The 21,422-nt window shown below is 35.8% G+C and overlaps 1 protein-coding gene across 1 annotated transcript in view; it reads right to left on the bottom strand.

Moving 5' to 3' along the window:
- Window positions 1-21,422, bottom strand: part of LOC579128 (protein piccolo) — a 69,126-nt gene that overhangs the window by 27,277 nt on the left and 20,427 nt on the right. The window contains exons 4-16 of the mRNA XM_030984980.1: window positions 20,092-20,213; window positions 15,519-15,566; window positions 13,947-14,000; window positions 11,695-11,730; window positions 9,851-9,947; window positions 9,082-9,188; window positions 7,695-7,906; window positions 6,007-6,118; window positions 5,478-5,492; window positions 3,471-3,562; window positions 2,460-2,556; window positions 1,791-1,952; window positions 546-671 (exon numbers count right to left, since the gene is read on the bottom strand). Coding sequence (XP_030840840.1) covers window positions 546-671; window positions 1,791-1,952; window positions 2,460-2,556; window positions 3,471-3,562; window positions 5,478-5,492; window positions 6,007-6,118; window positions 7,695-7,906; window positions 9,082-9,188; window positions 9,851-9,947; window positions 11,695-11,730; window positions 13,947-14,000; window positions 15,519-15,566; window positions 20,092-20,213 — 1,280 coding nt within the window. The remainder of the gene's footprint in view (window positions 1-545; window positions 672-1,790; window positions 1,953-2,459; window positions 2,557-3,470; window positions 3,563-5,477; window positions 5,493-6,006; window positions 6,119-7,694; window positions 7,907-9,081; window positions 9,189-9,850; window positions 9,948-11,694; window positions 11,731-13,946; window positions 14,001-15,518; window positions 15,567-20,091; window positions 20,214-21,422) is intronic.

Here is a 21,422-nt window from a genome sequence, read left to right as displayed (position 1 = left end):
AAATCAAAAAAATCTAAACAATAGTCTCTCTTTCTTTTGGAAATAGATAATAATTTAACCAATAATCACACAGAAAAAGAAAAAAAATTAGTTCACTCATTAAGTCTGACTTTTCAACATGTACTTATTTTCAGCCCTGTTTTTATTTCATATTTTGAATATTTTTAAATTTACAAAAAATATCATACATGTGATTGTTCTTTTATCTTTGTGAATGTCATTTTGATAGAACAGGGATGCAAAGTCTCATCCTTTGAAGTTACAAAAAAGCAAATCTATCACTTCAATAAAATTTTGAAAGGAAAAAAGTTTGGTCAGAGAAAGAGATACAAACTTATACCTTTGTGACCACAATGCCTCACTCGTTCACTTCACTGACATGAGCTTTACCTTATCTTTCCACTTTAATGGAATTAAACCATCACATCTGGTTACCATGGCAACAAGAATAAACCACGAAAGAGTAAGATCAGCACTGTATCTTGACGGATAACTTCCAAGCAGATGCAAAGCATGCTTCCTCTAAGAGGGTAATAGTTACTTACCTTTGTCTGCGGGACCGGAGTGTTGGAGCCGAAGAGATCTACCCCGGGGTTCTCCTCGTTCTTGAGACCAAAGAGGATAGCCTCATCGTCAAAGATGCTCTTACTCTTGGTTCGCCTTCTTGCCATCTGTTATGTTTCAAGGAGAAAAGGGAGAGGAGCAAGGGAAGAGAAAGTGTAAACAAATAGTATGCTTACATCAACAACAACAACAACAACGGATACCTTTACATAGTGGAGCTCCTGCAAGGGTATTCTAATGCTCTTAATACAAAGTATTATATCATTACCACAGCTTCAGCTGAGCTGCTATGATAAGGTGCTATTCATAGCGTTCAGGGCATTTTTATTCTTTAGATAAAAATAATTTCCTACACATGTGGACCATTATTTACAAGAGGCATTTAAGATTGGTCCATGTCATTGTCGATGGCAAACAAATCTCAATTTTAGCCAACACATGATACATCACATTACTTACCGCTATACATCCACGGATGCACATGTCCTACACCAAAATTATAGAGCACTTACCTCCACATGCGGCCTACTGTGCATTGTGTTCTTAAAACCGTTGTAACTTACTATCACAAGTTTGAATAATCATTTGATTAGGATCTAGGACTGAGTTGTACAACACAACCTCATACACATGAAACAAATATTTAAATGGTACCAAGCAGTGTCACACACTGACCAACCAATAAATGTACATGTGTATGTTTGAGATTGGAAGGGATTTCCCCTATTAATTCATCACACTTTTGGCAGAGTAACTTGATCCCTCATTTCCTCCCCATCTTGGACCAAAGTCTTTGGAAGGATATTACCCTTTACATAAACCTTGGAGACCTCCTGTGAACCCAATCTATCCCATTTGAGAATTCAATACCGTAAGCATGTATAGCATTTTATTTTTCAGTAAGATAGCAATTGTAAATAAATACCGGTACTATATCAGGAATATACATAATTTCTTGTGACAACTTGAAGATTTGTCAATGGTTGCCTGACATAGCAACAGACAATGTCTTCAAAGTGGATTCCAGCCAAAGAGTCATTATTACACAAGGCGGATTAATAAAATTATATTCTAACAGGGGTTCTGGGAAACAAACATTGTGTAGACTGACACAACCATCCCAGCCAAGATCACCCTCTCCTAGTAGAGAGCAGTATGGGTGAAATTTTCTTTAGGGGGTAGGGGTGGGGTAGTTGTAGGGGGATAATGAGACAAGGAGCACTCACTTGTTCCTCTTTGCTTGGATTGGGGTCCAGCTGTTCCTTCTTAGGGGGCAAGGCCGGGGGCGTGGCAAACAGATCCTCATCCTTGTCATCGTCGTCATGGAAGAGACTGAGGGTGTTCTGGGTCCTGTTGGCCTTGGCTTGAGGAGACAACTGGTCCGGTTTCTGAGGGATAGAAGGAAGGGTATATGGTGGGGATGGGAGGAAAGGAGGGAAGAGGAGGGAAGGATAGAAAAAGAGTTTAATAGAAGGGGAAAGAGAAAGAAAGAAGGAAGATGGAATAACATATAAAATATATAAAGAGAAAAAAAGTGAGAGAATATAAAGATAGAGGAAAAGTTGGAGCAAAGGAAAAGTAGAGAAGATAAAGAACAGGGAAATCAAATAGAGGAAAGAGAGAGAGAAAGAGAGAGAGAGAGAGAGGGGGGGGGGGAGGGGATTAAAGGACACAGGGAAGCAAAGAAAAAGGAAGGTTAATAAAGCAAAGGTGTACATGGCAAGCAAATAAGGAAATATTATTATAGCATTTTAAACCAATCATGTACATTATCAAGTAAGTTGGTGTAAACTTCTTCATCTTTCCAAAGGCACATGATCAGAAAAAACATGCACAATCAACAATATACACCGTAATTTACTACGAAAGAACATTACAGAAATTTAAAAGGTTACCTGTTGTTGTGGTGGCTCTACCTCTATCTTAGGGGGGCTACCAAATATATCTGCCCCTTCAAAGAGGGCTACGCCACCAGGTGGCTTCTTCTTAGGTCTGGAATGAAAGGAGAATAAACAGACACAACTTTACAATTTTGACATTGACTTTGTAAATCACATTAAATACATGTAAGAAAACAATAAATGCATCAACAATTCTTTTCTTTTATAACTTGTAAGCTTTACATAGCTTCTTAGGTAATTGATTTAACATTGTAAAGATGAATAAGACTTTAAATTGTGCTTTGAATCAATGGTAAATAATTTTGAAAAATATACATCAGCCACAAAAACTTAAACATTAGGTTATTTATTTATTTATTATTAAAATAATGATTTTATCACTTCCACAAAATAGCAATAGAAATTTGGGAAAAATTAAATTACACAATGTGAACACAAGAAGTGGAATAATTTAGTCAGACATAATAAAGAAACATTTCTCTAGAATGAAAATGGGGAGATATTACTAGACAAAATATGAGGAGCCTTTTTAGCTTTCAGTATCCATTGGTCATTAAGTTACATGTATATTATCAAAAACTTTAAACATCTATATTTTGAACAATATGGAAGGATATAATCCCTGAATTATGACACACTACACACATTCATTGAAAAGTCAAATCAGGGAGGTGTTTCACAAAGATTCTTAGTTGAACTTATCTCTAAGGTGGACTTAACAATTATGGAAAGCCGTTTAGCATCTTTGAAAATATTTTGTAAAAGTTATTTTGAAAGGCATAACATCATATTTTCTATTATCAAGGAGATTTCATGTTCTTGATGTGGAATTTGTGAAAAGTCTAAAATACTTCAATTTTTGCTTTTGAATATTTTTTTTTAAAAGGCTACAAATGGCTCTCTATAATTTTTAAGTCCAACTTAGAGTTAAGTTCGTCTTAGGTCTTTGTGTGTCACCCCCGAGGTATTATAATACTTGACACTAAATGCTGATGGATCACTCACTGTTCTTTTGGCTTGGATGAAGCTGTAAAGAAATCTTCTTCTCCTTCTCCTTCGATATCATCAAACAAGCCTTGATTCTTCTTTGCAGCAGCCTATCATATAAAAGATACATATAAAATATCATATCAGTTTCATGATCTTAATAGATTTCCTTTTTAAGTCAGGATCGCAATCATTTTCTAAGAATGATTATACAATTATTGGTCTGAAATTTCTGAATTTACTTTAATTTCCTTACCCAATCAGTCCCACAGTCCGACATGAATCGGAAGAGTGAACATAATGCTTATTTGGCTACATGAATTTTGGGAAAGCAAACTTCGAGATCACAATAATATATAATAATAAAAAAGGTGCTAAAGTGCTTACCATCAAAGTCTCTTACCACAACCACTTATATTTCTACAAATCTAATGTTTATATCTTATCAAGGTCTGCATTTCCATAAGTCTTACTCCTATTTGCTCTCCGTCTTATTAAGCTTTTTAACTTGTGCTGACATAATATTTTCGACCAACGTCGTAAATTCTCAGTATTCTACAACAAAACCTACATATTCAAGGAACAGTAATTAACAAATTTTGATTAACTTTGCTCCAGTATCTAAAACCAATTTGAGAATAATTGTACATTCTTTAATAGTACATGTACATGTACATAAAGATTGAATTTTGCTTTGGCTTCTAATGTGCATGTGTATAATAGTGCACTGGAGAATTGATAAATGAGATGTAAACACAGTCATTGTCTTTGTCATAAAAGCTGAAAGCCAATTTATCAAAACTCAAGAACGTTTTGTGAATTTTTATTGCATAACAACCTGACATGTAGTGATAAAAAATACTCAGGCATACTTTCATGATGTTTGATGGTGTATTAAAAACCTGGCATTTGAATATTTATATATATATATATATATTGGTTAACCATTTTTAATACTTCCCAAATAACGGCATCTTATGAAAATGAATATTAGTCCAGGTTAGTAGTGAAATTGAGAAAATAATGTAAATTTAAATGTTCTTTGTGGTTCTTTGCTACTGTTTAAAACAAGAGATGAATGCCTTGAGTTGATATTTATTCAATAGCGTACCAGTATACTTCATGTAGTTATAATTTGGGAGGTCCAAATATGGTAGTGACTATAGAACATCGATCACAAAACATGAACACCGAGTAGATGTAAGTAAATTTCATGCACCACTAAAGTTAAAAACAATGATCTATCCATTTAAATGTTGGAAATCTGTAATGTAATTGATATATACATGCATATCTCCTATTTAATATTCTCTATTTAAATATTTAGGAAAGTGGTAAGTATACATCTAAACTCAAATAAAAAAAAAAAACAAAAACAAAAACAAAAACAAAAACAAAGAGTATTTAAATACAAATTTGCAAAAGTAAAAAGATAATGATTACGAGTGAAGTTTGTTAAAGACTTGTTAGTTTGCCAAAAGACATCCACACACAAACAAATCATCCATATAAAACTGATTTTATAACATCAATCTGAGAAATTTGAACACCACTTTGAATTCTGTCCCAAGAAATATGTATAAAGTTTGGAATGTCTCAAGTTTTAATGATAATGTTTAATGAGCCACTGAAGAAGAAAAAAAAGTGCTCTGCAAAGGGCGTGGGTACGTTACCGTTTCATATGTACGGTGCATATTGAGTAAAAATATGATTATCTGTTTGACATCTGTTAATTGTACTGGTTAATATAAATTCAAAGATTAGTGAAATCCTACAATAATCACGACTGACAGAGAAAACAAAACAAAACAAAACAAAACAAAACAAAAACAAAACAACTGTCTCTTTCTAAATTCTTCATTAACAATTAATGATTAATATCAATTTAAAGATTAGTGAAGTGCCTACAACTATACAGAGATAACAAACAAAACAAAATAAAACAAAAACAAAACCATTGTCTCCTTCTGAATTCTATGTGAAGAAATCATTAAGGCTCCATGGATTGTACAATGTAAATCTTACCTTTTTAGGTTTTTTCTTTGAAAGCGTTAGAATAAAAGCCAAGAAAAAAAGATTCATACACGTCATAGCAACATGCAATACGGTATGCGAAGAAAAATAGTACACAACATATGATTTATGCCTTGAAATGATTTATACCATGGAATGGTAATGATTACATAAAAAATACAATTTCAGGGATCTTATGCTAGACATCAAGGTATTTTGCTTTAAATATTTTACTTGAAGGGGACTATTTGGTATGCCAAAGTTCAAGGAATATGACCGATTTCGAGGACTTAAATTACTTACATGTATTTGGTAATAAATAAATAAAGAAGAATGGTGACTAAATAATTGAGGTCTACAACCGCTATCTATACACTTCAAAGAAACAACAACAAAAATAATTGAATAAATTAATAAATTCTAATTCCGACTCATTCCCCAAGTTTGGATCCAAGATATTCATTTAAGATTTTTTTCAAACTGGCAAAAATAACTGTCAATACTGTTCAAAAATATAATTGGAATACAGAATTGAACATACCTTGGACTCGTCTTTCGGTAATGGAGGTGGCGCCGCAAACAAGTCATTGTCGTCGTCATCGTCCGCAAACAGCTTGTCACTGTCGTTCTTGGCGGTGGGTTTATCTGCGGGTCTGTCGTCACGAAAGAACCACGGGAAGGAAAGCATTTTTAATAAAATCCTCAAATATTTCCTTCATTTAAGGTAAATCCATTGAGATACTTATTGTAGATCACAATACATGCTTGTAATCAACAGTGGCTACTAGACTTTAATCCAAACAAAGCATTTTTTGCAGGTTTGTTTGTTTTGTGAGGACTTGCAAAATGATAGTGTTCATTGTTAATAGTTTACAATGCGATCAGTAATAGTTGCAAGAATAAACAAAGCAATTCCTTGTACTAGTTATAAAAACCTTGAACACAACAACAAATTATGAATTCTTTCAGTTTCTGGCACTGCAATTTCAAATGAAGGTTAAGCACTGACAATAGGGATTATATACCAAAATAAAGGAATACTAGTACGCAAAGTCAATCAAATTTTTACATATTTTTTATACAAGATTAATGGGGGGGGGGGCGGGGAGGTTGGGGTTCAATTAAAGTTTCCATTATTATTAATTTATTCCTTGAACTAATTTGTGATCGTTTCCATATTGATGTATTTGTAATTTCTCTTTATTTCTTTGAACTTTGTAATCTTTGTTTGTATCAGTCTCCCAACTGTTTTAACATGGAATTTTGACTCAATAAACCAAAATGAATGAATGAATGAATGAAAATGTTCAACATGTCAATAAATTCTTTGGCAAAATCTCAATCATCACTTCCCTATCAAAGCTATGATTCATCCATCTGCACATGTTTTAATATGTATATCGCATGAATAATATAGGGAAAGGTGTGTAATGGCTGTTGAGCCATTTGCACCTTGAGGATAGGTTATTTGCATTCATGGTTAATTAGATAGTACAGTTTTAAGGAGGTTGTATTTTAGTAAACATTGTTTGTTTGTTTGTTGTTGTTGTTGTTTTTTTTTTTTTGTTTTTTTTTTTTTTTTTGGGGGGGGGGGGGGTTAGGGGGTATATGTACATATATATTACATACAACACCGTGAATCACAACCTTTATTATCATAATCATAATTATCATCATCATCACCACCTCCACCACCACCACCACCATCCTCTTCTTCATCCTCCTCCTCGTCATCATAATGAACAGAGCAACAAGACCAAGCTCTGTAATTATTAGGATCTCTGTCCAGTAGTGCCGTGTTTGTGCCATCGAACTGGATCGACCAAATGCAATATTTTTCCCGTAACATGAGAGTAATTTTAATAGTTTCATACTACTAATTAAATGTAATGTTAACTGTTATTGTATAATTGTTTTAAATGGGGGCACGCTACAAGAGTCCTATCTCGCACCCCGGGGCAACGTGTCTGACACGGCCGGTTGTAGCAACTACTCCGAAGATCAAGATTACATTAATCTTGATCTAAGGAGACACGAACGAACGATCATCATAATCACCACCTCCACAACCATCATCATTATCATCACCATCATTATCTTCACCACCACCACCACCATCACCACCACCATCACCACCACCACCACCACCATCATCACCACCACCAGCACCACCATCACCACCACCACTACCACCATCATCATCAACTCCACCACCACCATCATAGTTACCTTGGAGGCGGTGCACCAAAGAGATCCTCATCCACATTATCAAACAAGCCTCCTCCTCCTAGCCCTGCCTGCTTGCTCCTCCCTGCTCCTGCTGCTCCCACCATAGTATTGACATACATTCCTTCATCCCCACCGTCGTCAAGGGGAGGCGGTTCCGTCTGACCTCCGACAGGCCCCGCGTTACCGAAAACATTCACAGCACCCGCAGGAATCTGGAGCGAATTAGAGGTAGCCAATATGTCAACCTTAAATGTCCCAATCATAAAATGGATAATGGATAAACATTCTACACAAAGCCAATAATTTCTACGACAGATCTTTGTAAAAACCTGTCATATTCTCTTTGAATGTACATATTGGAATGTGAAGTGATCAGATGTTGCAAATGTGTGTTTAATTGAACTTTGAACTTGTTTCTTTCACAAGAGATATTTTATAACAGCATCAATATTCAATGACATTCTATCCAGCCACTTGATCGGAATGAATACGAGAAACATTTCCTTTAAAAGATGTTACAATGTAATGGGCACTACATGTGTGAAAATTCAGTTTCCTGTTCATGCCTTTGAAGGCCCTATACTTCCTTTTTTCACTCAAGGGGGAAACTATCAAAAAGTATCAAACCTTTAGCCTATTTACACCTAACACAGAGCTTTACAATAGCCTCAAAGTGACACACCAAACAGTGGCTCACTCGCACGCAAGTCACTAGATCACGCAAATATCGCAAGCCTAAAATTTTCACAATTTGGCACTAGTTCAGAAATGTGATTTTCACAATTCTTTGTCGAAAGGGATGTCAATCCATTCTAAAATTAGAACCTGCTTAAGCAAAGCTGTGAGAGTGCTGGTAATTATAGCGACAAATAAAGGAGGAAAAGAGGAAATTCAAGTTTGAAAGAGTCTAGGTGTGATTCAGAGGGGACATCGGTTGATGAATAGGACACCTAGGGAGGGAGAGAGAGGATGTATTCAAGGAAAAAACAACTGATCAAAGTTTCAGATTCATAAGGAAACCTCAGTTTATTAAAGAATACGGTATACGTGCATGCTTATGCAGCACAATTGCAAGAATTGTAAGTACTTATGAAAATTTGTCAAGGTGATTCAGCAATAATCTTTCTACACTAACTGAACTCCTAACTTTACCCAACACCAACAAATATATCTAACAGTTAAACACTAACCATAATCATAACCCTAAACTTGATATTGAATTCCAATCATCACTCTAACATTACTATCTTTAACAAACTGGAACATGTAGTAAATGTCACATCATTGTATTTATTACAATCTGCAGTCTTTTATCTAGATCCTGAATATCGTAAGCACCCTTTTATTATTATTATTATCATTATCAATATAAAAAAAAAACACCTACCTTTTTCTTAGGTGGTTGCTTAGGTTTGTTCTCACCCCCGAACAGATCACTGGCATCCTCCCCACCAAACAGATCCACCTGCTTCTTGGTCTTGGGCTTGCCGGCTTCTATTTAATTGACACAATCATCATCATCATCATAAAGTGTTCATTTATAATGTACGCACATTCATCCATAAGGCATCTTTTCAGAGCCTGAAGGCACTAACAACTCTGTGTTTCGGTATATGAGTTGAAAATAATGTCCTTCTAGCTCCAAACAGACGACGGATGTTTACACGCTTAACAAAACGATGATACACTGTATCATCATTCATAGACTTTGCTTTGGAGAACAATTGTGACCCATCCTCCCACAACCCCATTGCCATGTACTTCATTTTTTGATTTGCAAAATGTAGACCTTTAATATACCCACTTAAATAAGATCACATATGGTCCTCTTAAACCTCTTAAACCTTACTTCGCACACAGTTTTATTTTTCATCCCTTTATAGCCTAAATTTGTAATGCAACAAAGCTCATTTAATCTAAAACGATACAAGCTACCAATAGAAAAGCTGTACCCCTCCCATTTTTGAAATTGTGGAGGAGGGAGGATGTTAAATTTGATATTACTCATTAAGGATGTGCTTCACATCTACTTCAGATTGAACATCATTCAAACCTGAGAAAAGATAAAACAAAAACTAAACAATATTAATCATTATTGTAGAGAGAATCTTGTTAATATAATTAGGAAGAGAATCAAAGAGAATTGGAAGAGGTACCTTTCTTAGGAGCTGGTTTAGAAGATTCAAAGAGTCTGTCGTCTCCCTGGCTACCAAACAAACCCCCGGAAGATGAATCGTTTGGTTTGGAAGCTTCCTGTCAAGTAAAATAGACAAATACAAGAAATATGCTTACCTAATCCTTGCAAAGACACCTGGGGAGTGTTTCACAAAGACTAAGATCGACGTTAAGTCAGACTTAACTATGGCAGGCCATTCACGCCACTGGTTCCTCTAAACATTCCTAGCATTGGTTTATCAACGGATGTTCAAATCATGGTCACAAATCTACAGAATTTACCTTTTTTGTTAGTTCATTATTGAAATTTAAAATATTATCTAAAGATCATAATTGAGAGACCAATGGTGAGAGCAACCAGTGGCACGAACGGCCTGCCATAGTTAAATCCAACTTAAAGTCGAACTTGGTCTTTGTGAAACACCACCCTGATTTAATACATAGCACATATAATCAACATGATGGATATGTTTAGAATAAGTTAGTCAAAGGTAGAACCATATAAAACATTTGCTTCCATTAATCACTCAAGATAAGAAGCACTACAGAATTCATCGAAAATCTTCACCTCTTTTTCACATAATTCATCTTATACTTTACAAGCATGTTGTTTTCAATAAAGATAATGTAATGAGGAGAAACTAAATTTCATAACTTTATTGCTAAAGAAACAATTACATTTTAATCACAAAAAGAACTTTGAAGGAAGAAAGTACAAAAAAGATCTTTTATATAGCATAACAACAAAGATTATTTCTAGAAAAAGGTGGACTCTACATTTGTTATTCTTTAAACCTGATAAGCCTCTTCACCTAAAAAGTGCACATAAATACACATTTTTTAAACATTTTATCAAAGATGCAATATTATAATCATATGCTTTAGTACAGTGTACCTGAATCCGACTAGAGCGATGAAATCATTAAAAAGGTACACTAGCAAACGGCCCCAATATCTGAATGCCCACACATATTTCAATGTCACTCTCATTCTCTAAAAGATCTCTCTTTCTTGTCCTTTTACCCTAAAACTTAAACCGTCATCTGATAAAATCTTACTTAAATCAAGCCTGTCACTGCCTATAGAGTCATAACACAGATGGGGGAAGAGAATGTGTCAATTTGGGGACAAAATCTGCCCAAGTTGGCAACCCTTTTCCTTGTGACGCACGACCTCATGAGACCCGATGATGATCCATGGACTAATTACTCAAGCTCTGAATTTAAGCCTGGTCTAATTAGGGATTAGGCAAATCTTTAAAAAAAAGAGTTTCCCCCAAAATGGTGGAGGAGGGAAATAATCATAGAAAAGTTGGTTTCCTAAAAGCTGCCAAGTAAATGTGGACATTTAAGAAACATCCATGTTTCCAAGTTGTAGATTTCACATACGGAACATGAGTACAGCACTTGTCTTGTGAAAGATCGACTATGAAGCCATTTGACAATTGTAAATCTTAATGACTAAGTTGCCTGTTTGCTAAACTGAGTTTGCTCTACTTAAAATATTTTGATGTCTGGACGCTGGAGAACTTTAATAGACTAACACTAATGTTTCCTATTGACCATTTAAAATGCGATCATTTTTATATTTCAAATATTTAGGCAATGCAGTAATTCATAGGACCAATTAATTGTTTGCAAAGGTTTCTGACCACATTGTATATATATATAGATATATAAGCTTACAAGGAACATTTCATTTCAGGAAATGGTCATCACTTTTTAAAGAAGTTTATTTGTAATTTAGAAGTGTAATTGTGATAATATTTCATAATCTCTGATGATTCATGACTATTCAAGATGAAGTTAAAGAAACAAATCCAAACCTTTTGGCCTATATCTTGAGCAATAGCATCCTCTGGCTGTTAGGTGCACAAAGTGCAAGGAGTAGCCATGATGGACAAAGATATGAATCAATATGGAACATACAGTATGGAGACAGTGTACAGGTGCATTGAGTGAAAGGAAGATATGTTGTAAGTAAGAAAGAGAAAGAAAGAGAAATGAACAGAGAAAAAGATGAAAAAGACAGGCATAACATATGTAGAGAGAGAGAGAGAGAGAGAGAGACAGAGAGAGAGACAGAGACAGAGAGAGAGAGAGAGAGAGGCAGAGAGAGAGAGAGAGAGAGAGATACAGGCAGAGAAAAGTAGACAGAGATATAACCAAACAGATACAGAAAGAGAATGATAGGGGGGGGGGGGTACAAAGAGAAAGGATGAAGGAGGGATATAACAATTAAGATATGCAGAGATTTAAACAAATGACGAAATAGTAATGGAAGTTTGAGCAAAAGAGTTATAATACAAGAATAGTACACATCACAACAGAAGAGCAGGTTCACCAGATACAAGAAGAACAGTGTTCAAAAGTTAAAAATATTTTAAAAAGGGTGGAAATGTAGAGAGGGAGATGAATATTCACAGAAGTTAAAGGATGATATGAATATTCATAGATGTAACAGCATGATATGAATTGAACGAGACAAATATGATGAGAGAGAAAGAGAGAGAAAAGGAAGAGGAGAGAAAGGAAGACAAAACAAGTTAATATTCTAGGAAAGCCCACAATCATGCACATGCATACTAACACAGCAGGATTAAAATATCTGTCAATCTGAGAAAAACAATTTGATTTTAATACTAGATTTATTCCTCATCATATGAAAGGAAAAAGAAAACAGCATAGCATTAATTTTCCAAACTGCTATTACACTAATAATCTCTAATGAATAAAATTGTTTTGATCTTTCAAAATTAAATAACATAACTTTAATGGTTATAAGATAATACTCTATAAAAACTTATGGCAGGCAATTTTCTCAGTTTTTTAGAAAATTGGTTTATTTGACATACAGTAGAGTGAATTTTGTCTTTTTAGTTTAATTCAAAAAATGGCTTAAACATGCAACTTTTGATTGGAATGAATTATTTACCATGCAAAATCACACGCCCAAGCCATGTTAATAAACAACGATGCTAAATAAATCAAAAGAGCATGAATATATAGCCAGTTGTTAAGACAACAAAATCCCCCCCCCCCCCCCCCCCCCCCCCAAAAAAAGGACAATTTTATACCAGTATGCTAATATTACAGATCTGGCATTCTTGAACTTTGGAGTTTTTTATTTTATTTAGTTGAAACTTTAATAAAGGCCCTATATTTTCCACATCACATTCTATGAAAAACATCATATGGCCCATTCAAACACACTAAAAAAAATATATTTGGTGCAAAAAAAAATTTGCACTACGATGGCTTTGTGGTCTTACAACAAAATTATCAGTTAAATTCATGGATTTGAAACTCAAGAAAATATTTATCTACAAAAATGGGCAAAAAGTCTAAAGAGAGATTGGATTACAAGAAACATAAAGTAGCGGGATGGAGGGAGAAAGAGGGAAGGAAAGAGAGAGAGAGAGAGAGAGAGAGATAGGGAGGGAGAGAGAGAGGGATTCAATCCTTTTACAAAGTTCCTACAGTATTGTTAACTCATAAAATGAAGCAGTTTTCTTCCCCTTAAAACCCTAAAAAGTAAAAACCATTGGCATTAAGTACATTATTGCATGAAATAATGAACTATAGAATAGCTAATGATAATACATCTTCGAACCTGAACTAAAATCATTGAATAACTGACAAGTTCTTTTTAAATAAATTGGTATTTTTGTTAGTGGACAATGAATCAACACGTTTTAATATGATAGTATATATGGGGTAACAAGGTGGAGTGGATGTTCGCATGCAAACTTGAATTTAATGGAGGACAAATCATCAGTGTTGCCAATTTGAGAGGATTAACGAACGCCCAGCCATGCAATGGTTAATGGACATGAAAATGAAAGCGAGTCGTCACAATTGATTCTTGTGCAGGGTGCAAGATATGCAAGTCTTCTGGTCATTTATAAAGACGAAAGCACCAAGTCTCAAAAAATATCCTTTCTTCATGGACTTTGAGCAGTTCAAGTATCGTGTGAAGAAATGCGTTTGGAGCAACGAAATGCTGCGTATGGTTGCATCATGTGATGGCGTGCTTCGTACATTCCATCGGCATGCCAAGCTTGGTACGTGAACTCACCGCACTGCCTCTACGGGTCATAGCCGCAGAGCATGCGCGCAGCAGGAGGGTTTTCTGGAAGAAGCAATGGCGTGTTTGCGGAAAAGGATATCAATCGTTGGAGAATTCACAATAAATTCATACTCATGACCGATTCAAATATATCCCTTTTTGAACATTGATTATCTTACAAATTGATGTACTGTATTGATCTATCCTGTGTACAGGATGGTAAAAAAAGGACATTGTCTCCCTTCAAAATATATATATATTTGGAACCTTGATGAAAAGCTGATTTTGTAAATGAAATGACGAGACTGACCTCCCTACTCAAGACTTTCCATTTCAAAATGGTTGCTTTTCATTTGGTAGACTTATCCTTTTAAAACCTCTCTCATGGATAAAATATATGTATTGATGGTTGAAAAATATGGACATTTATGTCTGAATGGCTGTGATATAGATGTTATTAGAGTGAGCTAAAAAGACATTCATAGGCCAACACTTCACTTTGGACGCTTGTAGTAAATGAAAACACGGAATATACAACCAGCCCCTAGGAACCTAAAACTCTAGCGAGGTCAAGTCCTGGAAATTTCACATCAATTATTCAAACCATCTTATCTTTGTGAAAGAGTATAAAATCTGTGATGAAACTAATTGAAATCTTTTCCCAGTCTTACTTCAAACCCCCTGGCAGATTGAGTAACAATGAAAACTCAGATTTCCCCAATGAATTCACATGTGCAGAACTCTCAGAGCAAATATGTACTGCATGTGACTGTATTAAAGAAAGTGGGTTTCATGCAAACATCCTTACTTTTCAACACAATTTGTTTAACTTAAAAAGTAATCAAATACTAAATTCCCTGACCTGGCATCCTACTTGTTCTGTTTTCTGCTTGTAACAGAGTTTGGGAGGAGTATATTAAAAAGAGGTGCCTTATAGCAATTCAAACAAAGATTTTATTACTGGGCATACTTGCATCATGTAGCTCCATTTTATCAGTGTCCTACCAATGGAAATTGATTGATTGATTAAGATCCCATATTCCAATGCAAATCTCTCTGTAAAATATCAATCAAAAATTAAATTCTCATATACCGGTACCTATCATGCACTTTGGGAGAAACCTGGCAACCTTAGAATGGCAAGAGAAATCCGATCAACATCACATCTGGAAAAAAATTCCATTACAAAAAGATTTTATACCCCCCCCCCCCTAAAAAAAAAAAAAAAAAAAATAAGTTCCCCCCCCCTTTTGTTTGGGGGGGGGAGGGGTCCTTCCTTCTTCATGCTTTTTTGAGAGTCAAACCAACTTTTTAGAATATTTACAAAAGCTTTTGCTTTTTTGTTACTTTAGTATTTTAAATCATTCAATTTATTCTGATGTCTTTAAAAATGCATTTTCAGACCAGATTATAAACTGTTAAAGGGGGGAAATCCAGAAGAAAAACAGAGTAGTAATTTTCTGGATAAACCAAAATCTAGAAATCACTAGATGGCCAATTAACATGATGGATCAGGATTTGTCACGATTTGCCACTCCGGGGTCCCACAGGGTTACATCTTCTGATCTCTAAGATCCATACCTGGGTATCTCGTTTGCAGTTGCCACGGTTACGCACTAGACTTCTTTGCTATCGGTTGATAAGGGGATGGAGGAGGAGGAGAAGGGTGGGGAGCAAATGGTAGTTTTAAATGTGAACGAGTAGAACTGGAGAGGGCGACAGAGAGGTTATGCAATGCGTAAAAAATGGTTATTAGTATACTCCTGGCCAATGTCACACTAATATGGAGTGAGAGCTGAAATGGTGAGTACAGGTTATGTGATATTAAGTCAGACGTGGGTAGAGTTCTTTTTTAAGTAGTAAATGCATGATGCCTCCAGTTTAGAAAAAAGAATATCATAAGAAATGTTTATACGTTTGTTTCTAGCATTCTTCTGTGGTTAAAGTTTACACAGTTAAAAAAAAATGAATTAATTCCAAATGTAATAGAACCCGGTAATAGGATGACCAAGGATTACATCTGAAAGTCATATTGCTGAAAACTATTCTATGGAAAGTGAAAATTTATATTATTCTTTAAAGACTAAAATTTGTAACTAAAGTCACAGAATACTCCGACTGAATCAGCGTATTAACATAGAAACTGCCCATAAGTGAAAAGCTGATTTCAGAGGAAATATAAAGAGGTGAATTTCCTTCTTATATCTAATGATTTCCCACAATTCATTCTGCTCAATACTTGAGAATTGTAACTGACGACAAATATTAGTTCACAAAATATATCTGTCTTTCTACATCATTCAGAAAAATAATATGAAATGCATACTACATGTAGCTTTTACATATTTCAACAATGAACATTACTCAATTTGGGACAGTTTCACCTATACAATCAAGATCTAGTAGGTCATAAACTCATACTTAGACATCAAGCTAATTATCTTTTAGCTCTCTGACTCTGCAGGGAAGTATTGGGTTTAATACTGGTTTCTAACGAGAACCAACCAGCATGTTGTATCTAGAGAGCCAAGAGGGTGTTAAAACACAGGAAAACCCTTCTGGTTCTAAGAAAAAGATTTCAAGGTTTAGTCTTCAAAAGGTGATTGCATCAAAATTTTTCACTGAACAATGGATTTCATAATACGTAACCTTCTGTTTGGAATCAGAAGGACATTGAGTCAAGTGTTTTAACTTGGAGCTAATGCCTTTCGGGCATCAAACATACGATTATTTCCATTGTTCTGCTGTCATCTCCTTGGAGAAGACATTACATTACACAACAGACATCAAATCAAGGCTTACAAAATGAGAAGCCATTCTCTATCTTTCTGGAGAGGCTAAATGATGCCTTGGAGTGGATTATCCTGGGTAATTGGTTTGTAAACCCCGGTCCGATGCATGATCCTGTGCTTTGTTTCTAAAGAGGTACCTGGATGTTGAGCAATGATCTAAGTGTCATAGGCTGCGTTTATCGACCAAATTTTTGGCAAGAATCAGGTTTCTCAAACGTCTTTCAGGCAAATTTAGGAGCTGATAAACGCAAAGCCTTTTTTAAAGGGCTTCAGATATGGGCATATCTAAAGACGCAAAAAGGTGTGTTTTGTATGTGACATAAAGCCAGAATCACGTTTCTGAGAGATCGATAAACGCAAAGTTGTTTTGAACCTCATATACAAATAGGACCACCCAGGTGTTGTGTACAAGCATGTGTGTGAAGTTGACCTCCGAGAAACTATCTGCTTCCCAGGTCAAAACAGCTGGGCAGACACAAGGCCTTTATTTTGAATCGTGAAGGGAAGATAAACGCGACATCCGGCAAATCACGATCGTATAGTTGGGTACGATAGTGGGGTTCAATAGTGGGGTACGATAGTGGGGTTCAATAGTGGGGTACGATATGTACATATCTAGTGGCAAGCCCCGCTAAACGCGCCCATAAAAAGATCAGAGCCATCTCTTTAGGCATCTCTTGAAGACAATGTCAAAGGATGTATCCATACCGTGGACTTTCAGACCAAATAGTTAGCAACATTCCACTGTTCACATGGAATGAGATCTTGTGCTGCATTTCTCAACACACTAATAAATATGATCCAACATATACTCCTTGCTTTAGTGGTTTCTGACACAAATCCTAAGCTTTGTTTCTAAGAGGTGCCTGGATATTGAGCAAGGGTCTCTATACAAAGATCAGGGCCATTCCTTTGCCGAGAATGATCCAGGCTGCATCCACACAGCTGATTTTTAAACCAAACAGTCAATCAAATTTCATTCTCCATATGGTGCAAAATCTCAGACTGTGTAATTTAATATTAAAAAGTAAAAACAAATTTGTTCTACCTTAAGCAAATTCTATCCAAACAGGTTAATATATAATTAATTCATGTGATCCAGTTCTTGAGAAGTTGTCTCCAACTTTGATATGAGAAAAATTGAGGGTTAAGACTTGGACTGTGATTGTGTTTTTGTTTGGTTTAGGGAAGGGTATAGTGTTTGGCAAAGAATTTAAGTTAGAAATTTGATTTGATTGGTGTTTAAATTAGCCAGTGAGGAACTGTCGCCAGAGCACACATACAATCGCTGATATATCCCATACTGCATGAACAGTGAAAATGCCACAGATTCAATGTCTGTACAAACATCTTGATGTGCTGCTCAGAAACAATGCATACAAATCTCACATTGTATCGAACAGTAAATCAAGATTAGAATAAAACCTGATGGAGTTCACCTATAAAAGACAGAAAGGACAAGATAATCTTCCAGGGATCTTCGCCTAGAACATAATGACATATTACACTATGAACAGGGCTTAAAAAGGAATCCATCATTGTAATTACACAATAATCTTTTGTAAGAGATTGACATTTACAGGACATTTCTGTTTATATTTGACTTTTATGACATAAAAGGAACTGTTTGGGTAGCTTTTTAAGTCATGAAAGATGTATAATGAAGCAACCGTCAGTTATATGACAGCAAAAAGATATATGGTATAGATTAATTAGCAAACAGGTGTCAAATATATAGGCTCCTTACAGCTAATGAAAAATATTTTGATGCACATAAAGTTGGGTTTCACAATATCAAGTGACAAGTACTTGCATGACGTAAGCACAGTGGGCAACAAAGTAGGGTAATAAACATGTGTATTATATTGTGCATGGTATATATCATAATGTTCTGGAAAATATGGATGATAAAAGCTATACTCTAGTTGCTAGTTGCTAGTAATAGTGCTTTTGACCCTTTTGAGTATTTGTTAAGCCATTGCCATTGGAATTTTCTCATTCCCATAGGCTTAATACAGGATCCAACTGGTTCCAATTGGCAATGGGTTAAACCATTGTCTACTGAATTATCTCATTCCCATTGGCTTAATACAGGATCCATCTGGTTCCCATTGGCAATGGGTTAAGCCATTGTCTACTGAATTATCTCATTCCCATTGGCTTAATACAGGATCCATCTGGTTCCCATTGGCAATGGGTTAGCCCATTGACTACCAAATTCTCTCATTCCCATTGGCTTAATACAGGATCCAACTGGTTCCAATTGGCAATGGGTTAAACCATTGTCTACTGAATTACCTCATTCCCATTGGCTTAATACAGGATCCATTTGGTTCCCATTGGCAATGGGTTAGCCCATTGACTACCAAATTCTCTCATTCCCATAGGCTTAATACAGGATCCAACTGGTTCCAATTGGCAATGGGTTAAACTGAATTACCTCATTCCCATTGGCTTAATACAGGATCCATTTGGTTCCCATTGGCAATGGGTTAACCCATTGACTACCAAATTCTCTCATTCCCATTTGGTTCCCATTGGCAATGGGTTAGCCCATTGACTACCAAATTCTCTCATTCCCATAGGCTTAATACAGGATCCAACTGGTTCCAATTGGCAATGGGTTAAACTGAATTACCTCATTCCCATTGGCTTAATACAGGATCCATTTGGTTCCCATTGGCAATGGGTTAGCCCATTGACTACCAAATTCTCTCATTCCCATTTGGTTCCCATTGGCAATGGGTTAGCCCATTGACTACCAAATTCTCTCATTCCCATTTGGTTCCCATTGGCAATGGGTTAGCCCATTGACTACCAAATTCTCTCATTCCCATAGGCTTAATACAGGATCCAACTGGTTCCCATTGGCAATGGGTTAAACCATTGACTACTGAATTATCTCATTCCCATAGGTTTAATACAGGATCCAACCGGTTCACATTGGCAATGGGTTAAACCATTGACTACTGAATTATCTCATTCCCATAGGCTTAATACAGGATCCAACCGGTTCACATTGGCAATGGGTTAAACCATTGACTACCAAATTATCTCATTCCCATAGGCTTAATACATATTCAAAGTGGTTTCCATTGGCAATGGGTTAAACCATTGACTACTGAATTATCTCATTCCCATAGGTTTAATACAGGATCCAACTGGTTCCCATTGGCAATGGGTTAGCCCATTGACTCCTGAATTCTCCCATTCCCATAGGCTTACTACAGAGCCTGCCCAGTTCCCATTGGCAAAGGGTTAACATGTTCACAATCAGAATTTCAGAGGTGGACAATAGGAGTTATACTTAACTACTACTTTTGACTAAACCACCTTTGCATATCAATGTCCTAGCTACTCACCCCTTCTTGACTCAGTTTAGGTGACCCGCCAAAGAGCTCATCCTCAGTGGCTCCGCCGGCACCAAACAGAGGTACGCCCCCTGGAGGTGCTTTCCTGCCAGGCTTGACCTCTTCAGGGTTGGCTATAGAAAATGAAGAAAAAGAGAATAGTAAAAAGTGAGTCATTATTTTGTTTCCAATTCAATCCAATTTCATTTATTTTCCATTAAAATTCAAAATAAACAATACATAACAATTGAAACAGCAAAATCAGAAGGACCCCAAGATAAGCAAAGCTTGTGGGAATGGGGCCCTGTACCAAGAAAAACATACAAGCAAATTATAAATAACAAATTATTGTTATTATTGCAAGATGTTTTTATTCCTTGATTGTTCATTGTCTGAGTTAAGTCGAGTTGAGTTCAGAAGAAACTATGTAAGTCCTTACTGTATGATAATGTCTTTTTTGTAAAGATAACGTTCAAATCTTGAGACATGGTCTTGAGATACTTTAGACCAATACCTCAAGGAGAATGAGTGACATCCCTGCTTCTGCTTCGAGACATGTCTGTCTGCTTGAACGACAACATAATTTCACTGCTCCAGCGACATTTTCTGTGAGGTCAATTCAATTTCCTACATTGTCTTATATAAATCCAAACTTCAAGCCTGGACCAAACAATATACTGAATCTGAATACTAAAACTCTAAACCTATAAAATCAACCCCCAACCACTTGCATCCATAGCCCTAGCCCTCATTCTTTGACAGAATGAAAACCTGCAGAAAATGTCGCTGATGAAAGCATTGGGTCAATGGTCTTCCAGGTTTCGATCTTGAAGTGTCAAAGCTTGGATGTACCATAAATGCACCATTCTTACCATCCCAGTAAGCTACATAACTACTTGGCTGTCATGGCAACTAAAGCCTCTACAGCAGCTCTACCATTCATTACAAAGCTACATTATTTGGCTGTGATGGCACTAGTTGGCTTAGATAATTTGATTAACTTGAAAGTACATGTAAGTACATTTTGGTTGACCCTGCCAAGTATTCAGGTGGATTTAGCAACTTAGATTTTTGCCACTGTTGAATATCATTCCATGCAATATTATCTGTTTATAGCCAAAAGTGGACTTATTCTGTGTTTTTACGATCTGTGGGCCTTTGCAGAATATATGATCAGTAATATGATACAGTAAATTGAAGTTTGAAGTTCAAAAGGATGCGATAGTCACCAACTCAAGATTTCAAAAGGCAATGATGTGTAGGAATATCAATGAAATACTTCTTAAATGCCTCTTATATATGTGAGTGGAAAGTATCACATCCTGATAATGAACGATAAACAA

Source organism: Strongylocentrotus purpuratus, unplaced genomic scaffold, assembly GCF_000002235.5.
Source record: "Strongylocentrotus purpuratus isolate Spur 01 unplaced genomic scaffold, Spur_5.0 spur5_scaffold_14, whole genome shotgun sequence".
NCBI classification, from domain to species: domain Eukaryota; kingdom Metazoa; phylum Echinodermata; class Echinoidea; order Camarodonta; family Strongylocentrotidae; genus Strongylocentrotus; species Strongylocentrotus purpuratus.
This window is presented reverse-complemented; position numbering and strand designations above follow the sequence as displayed.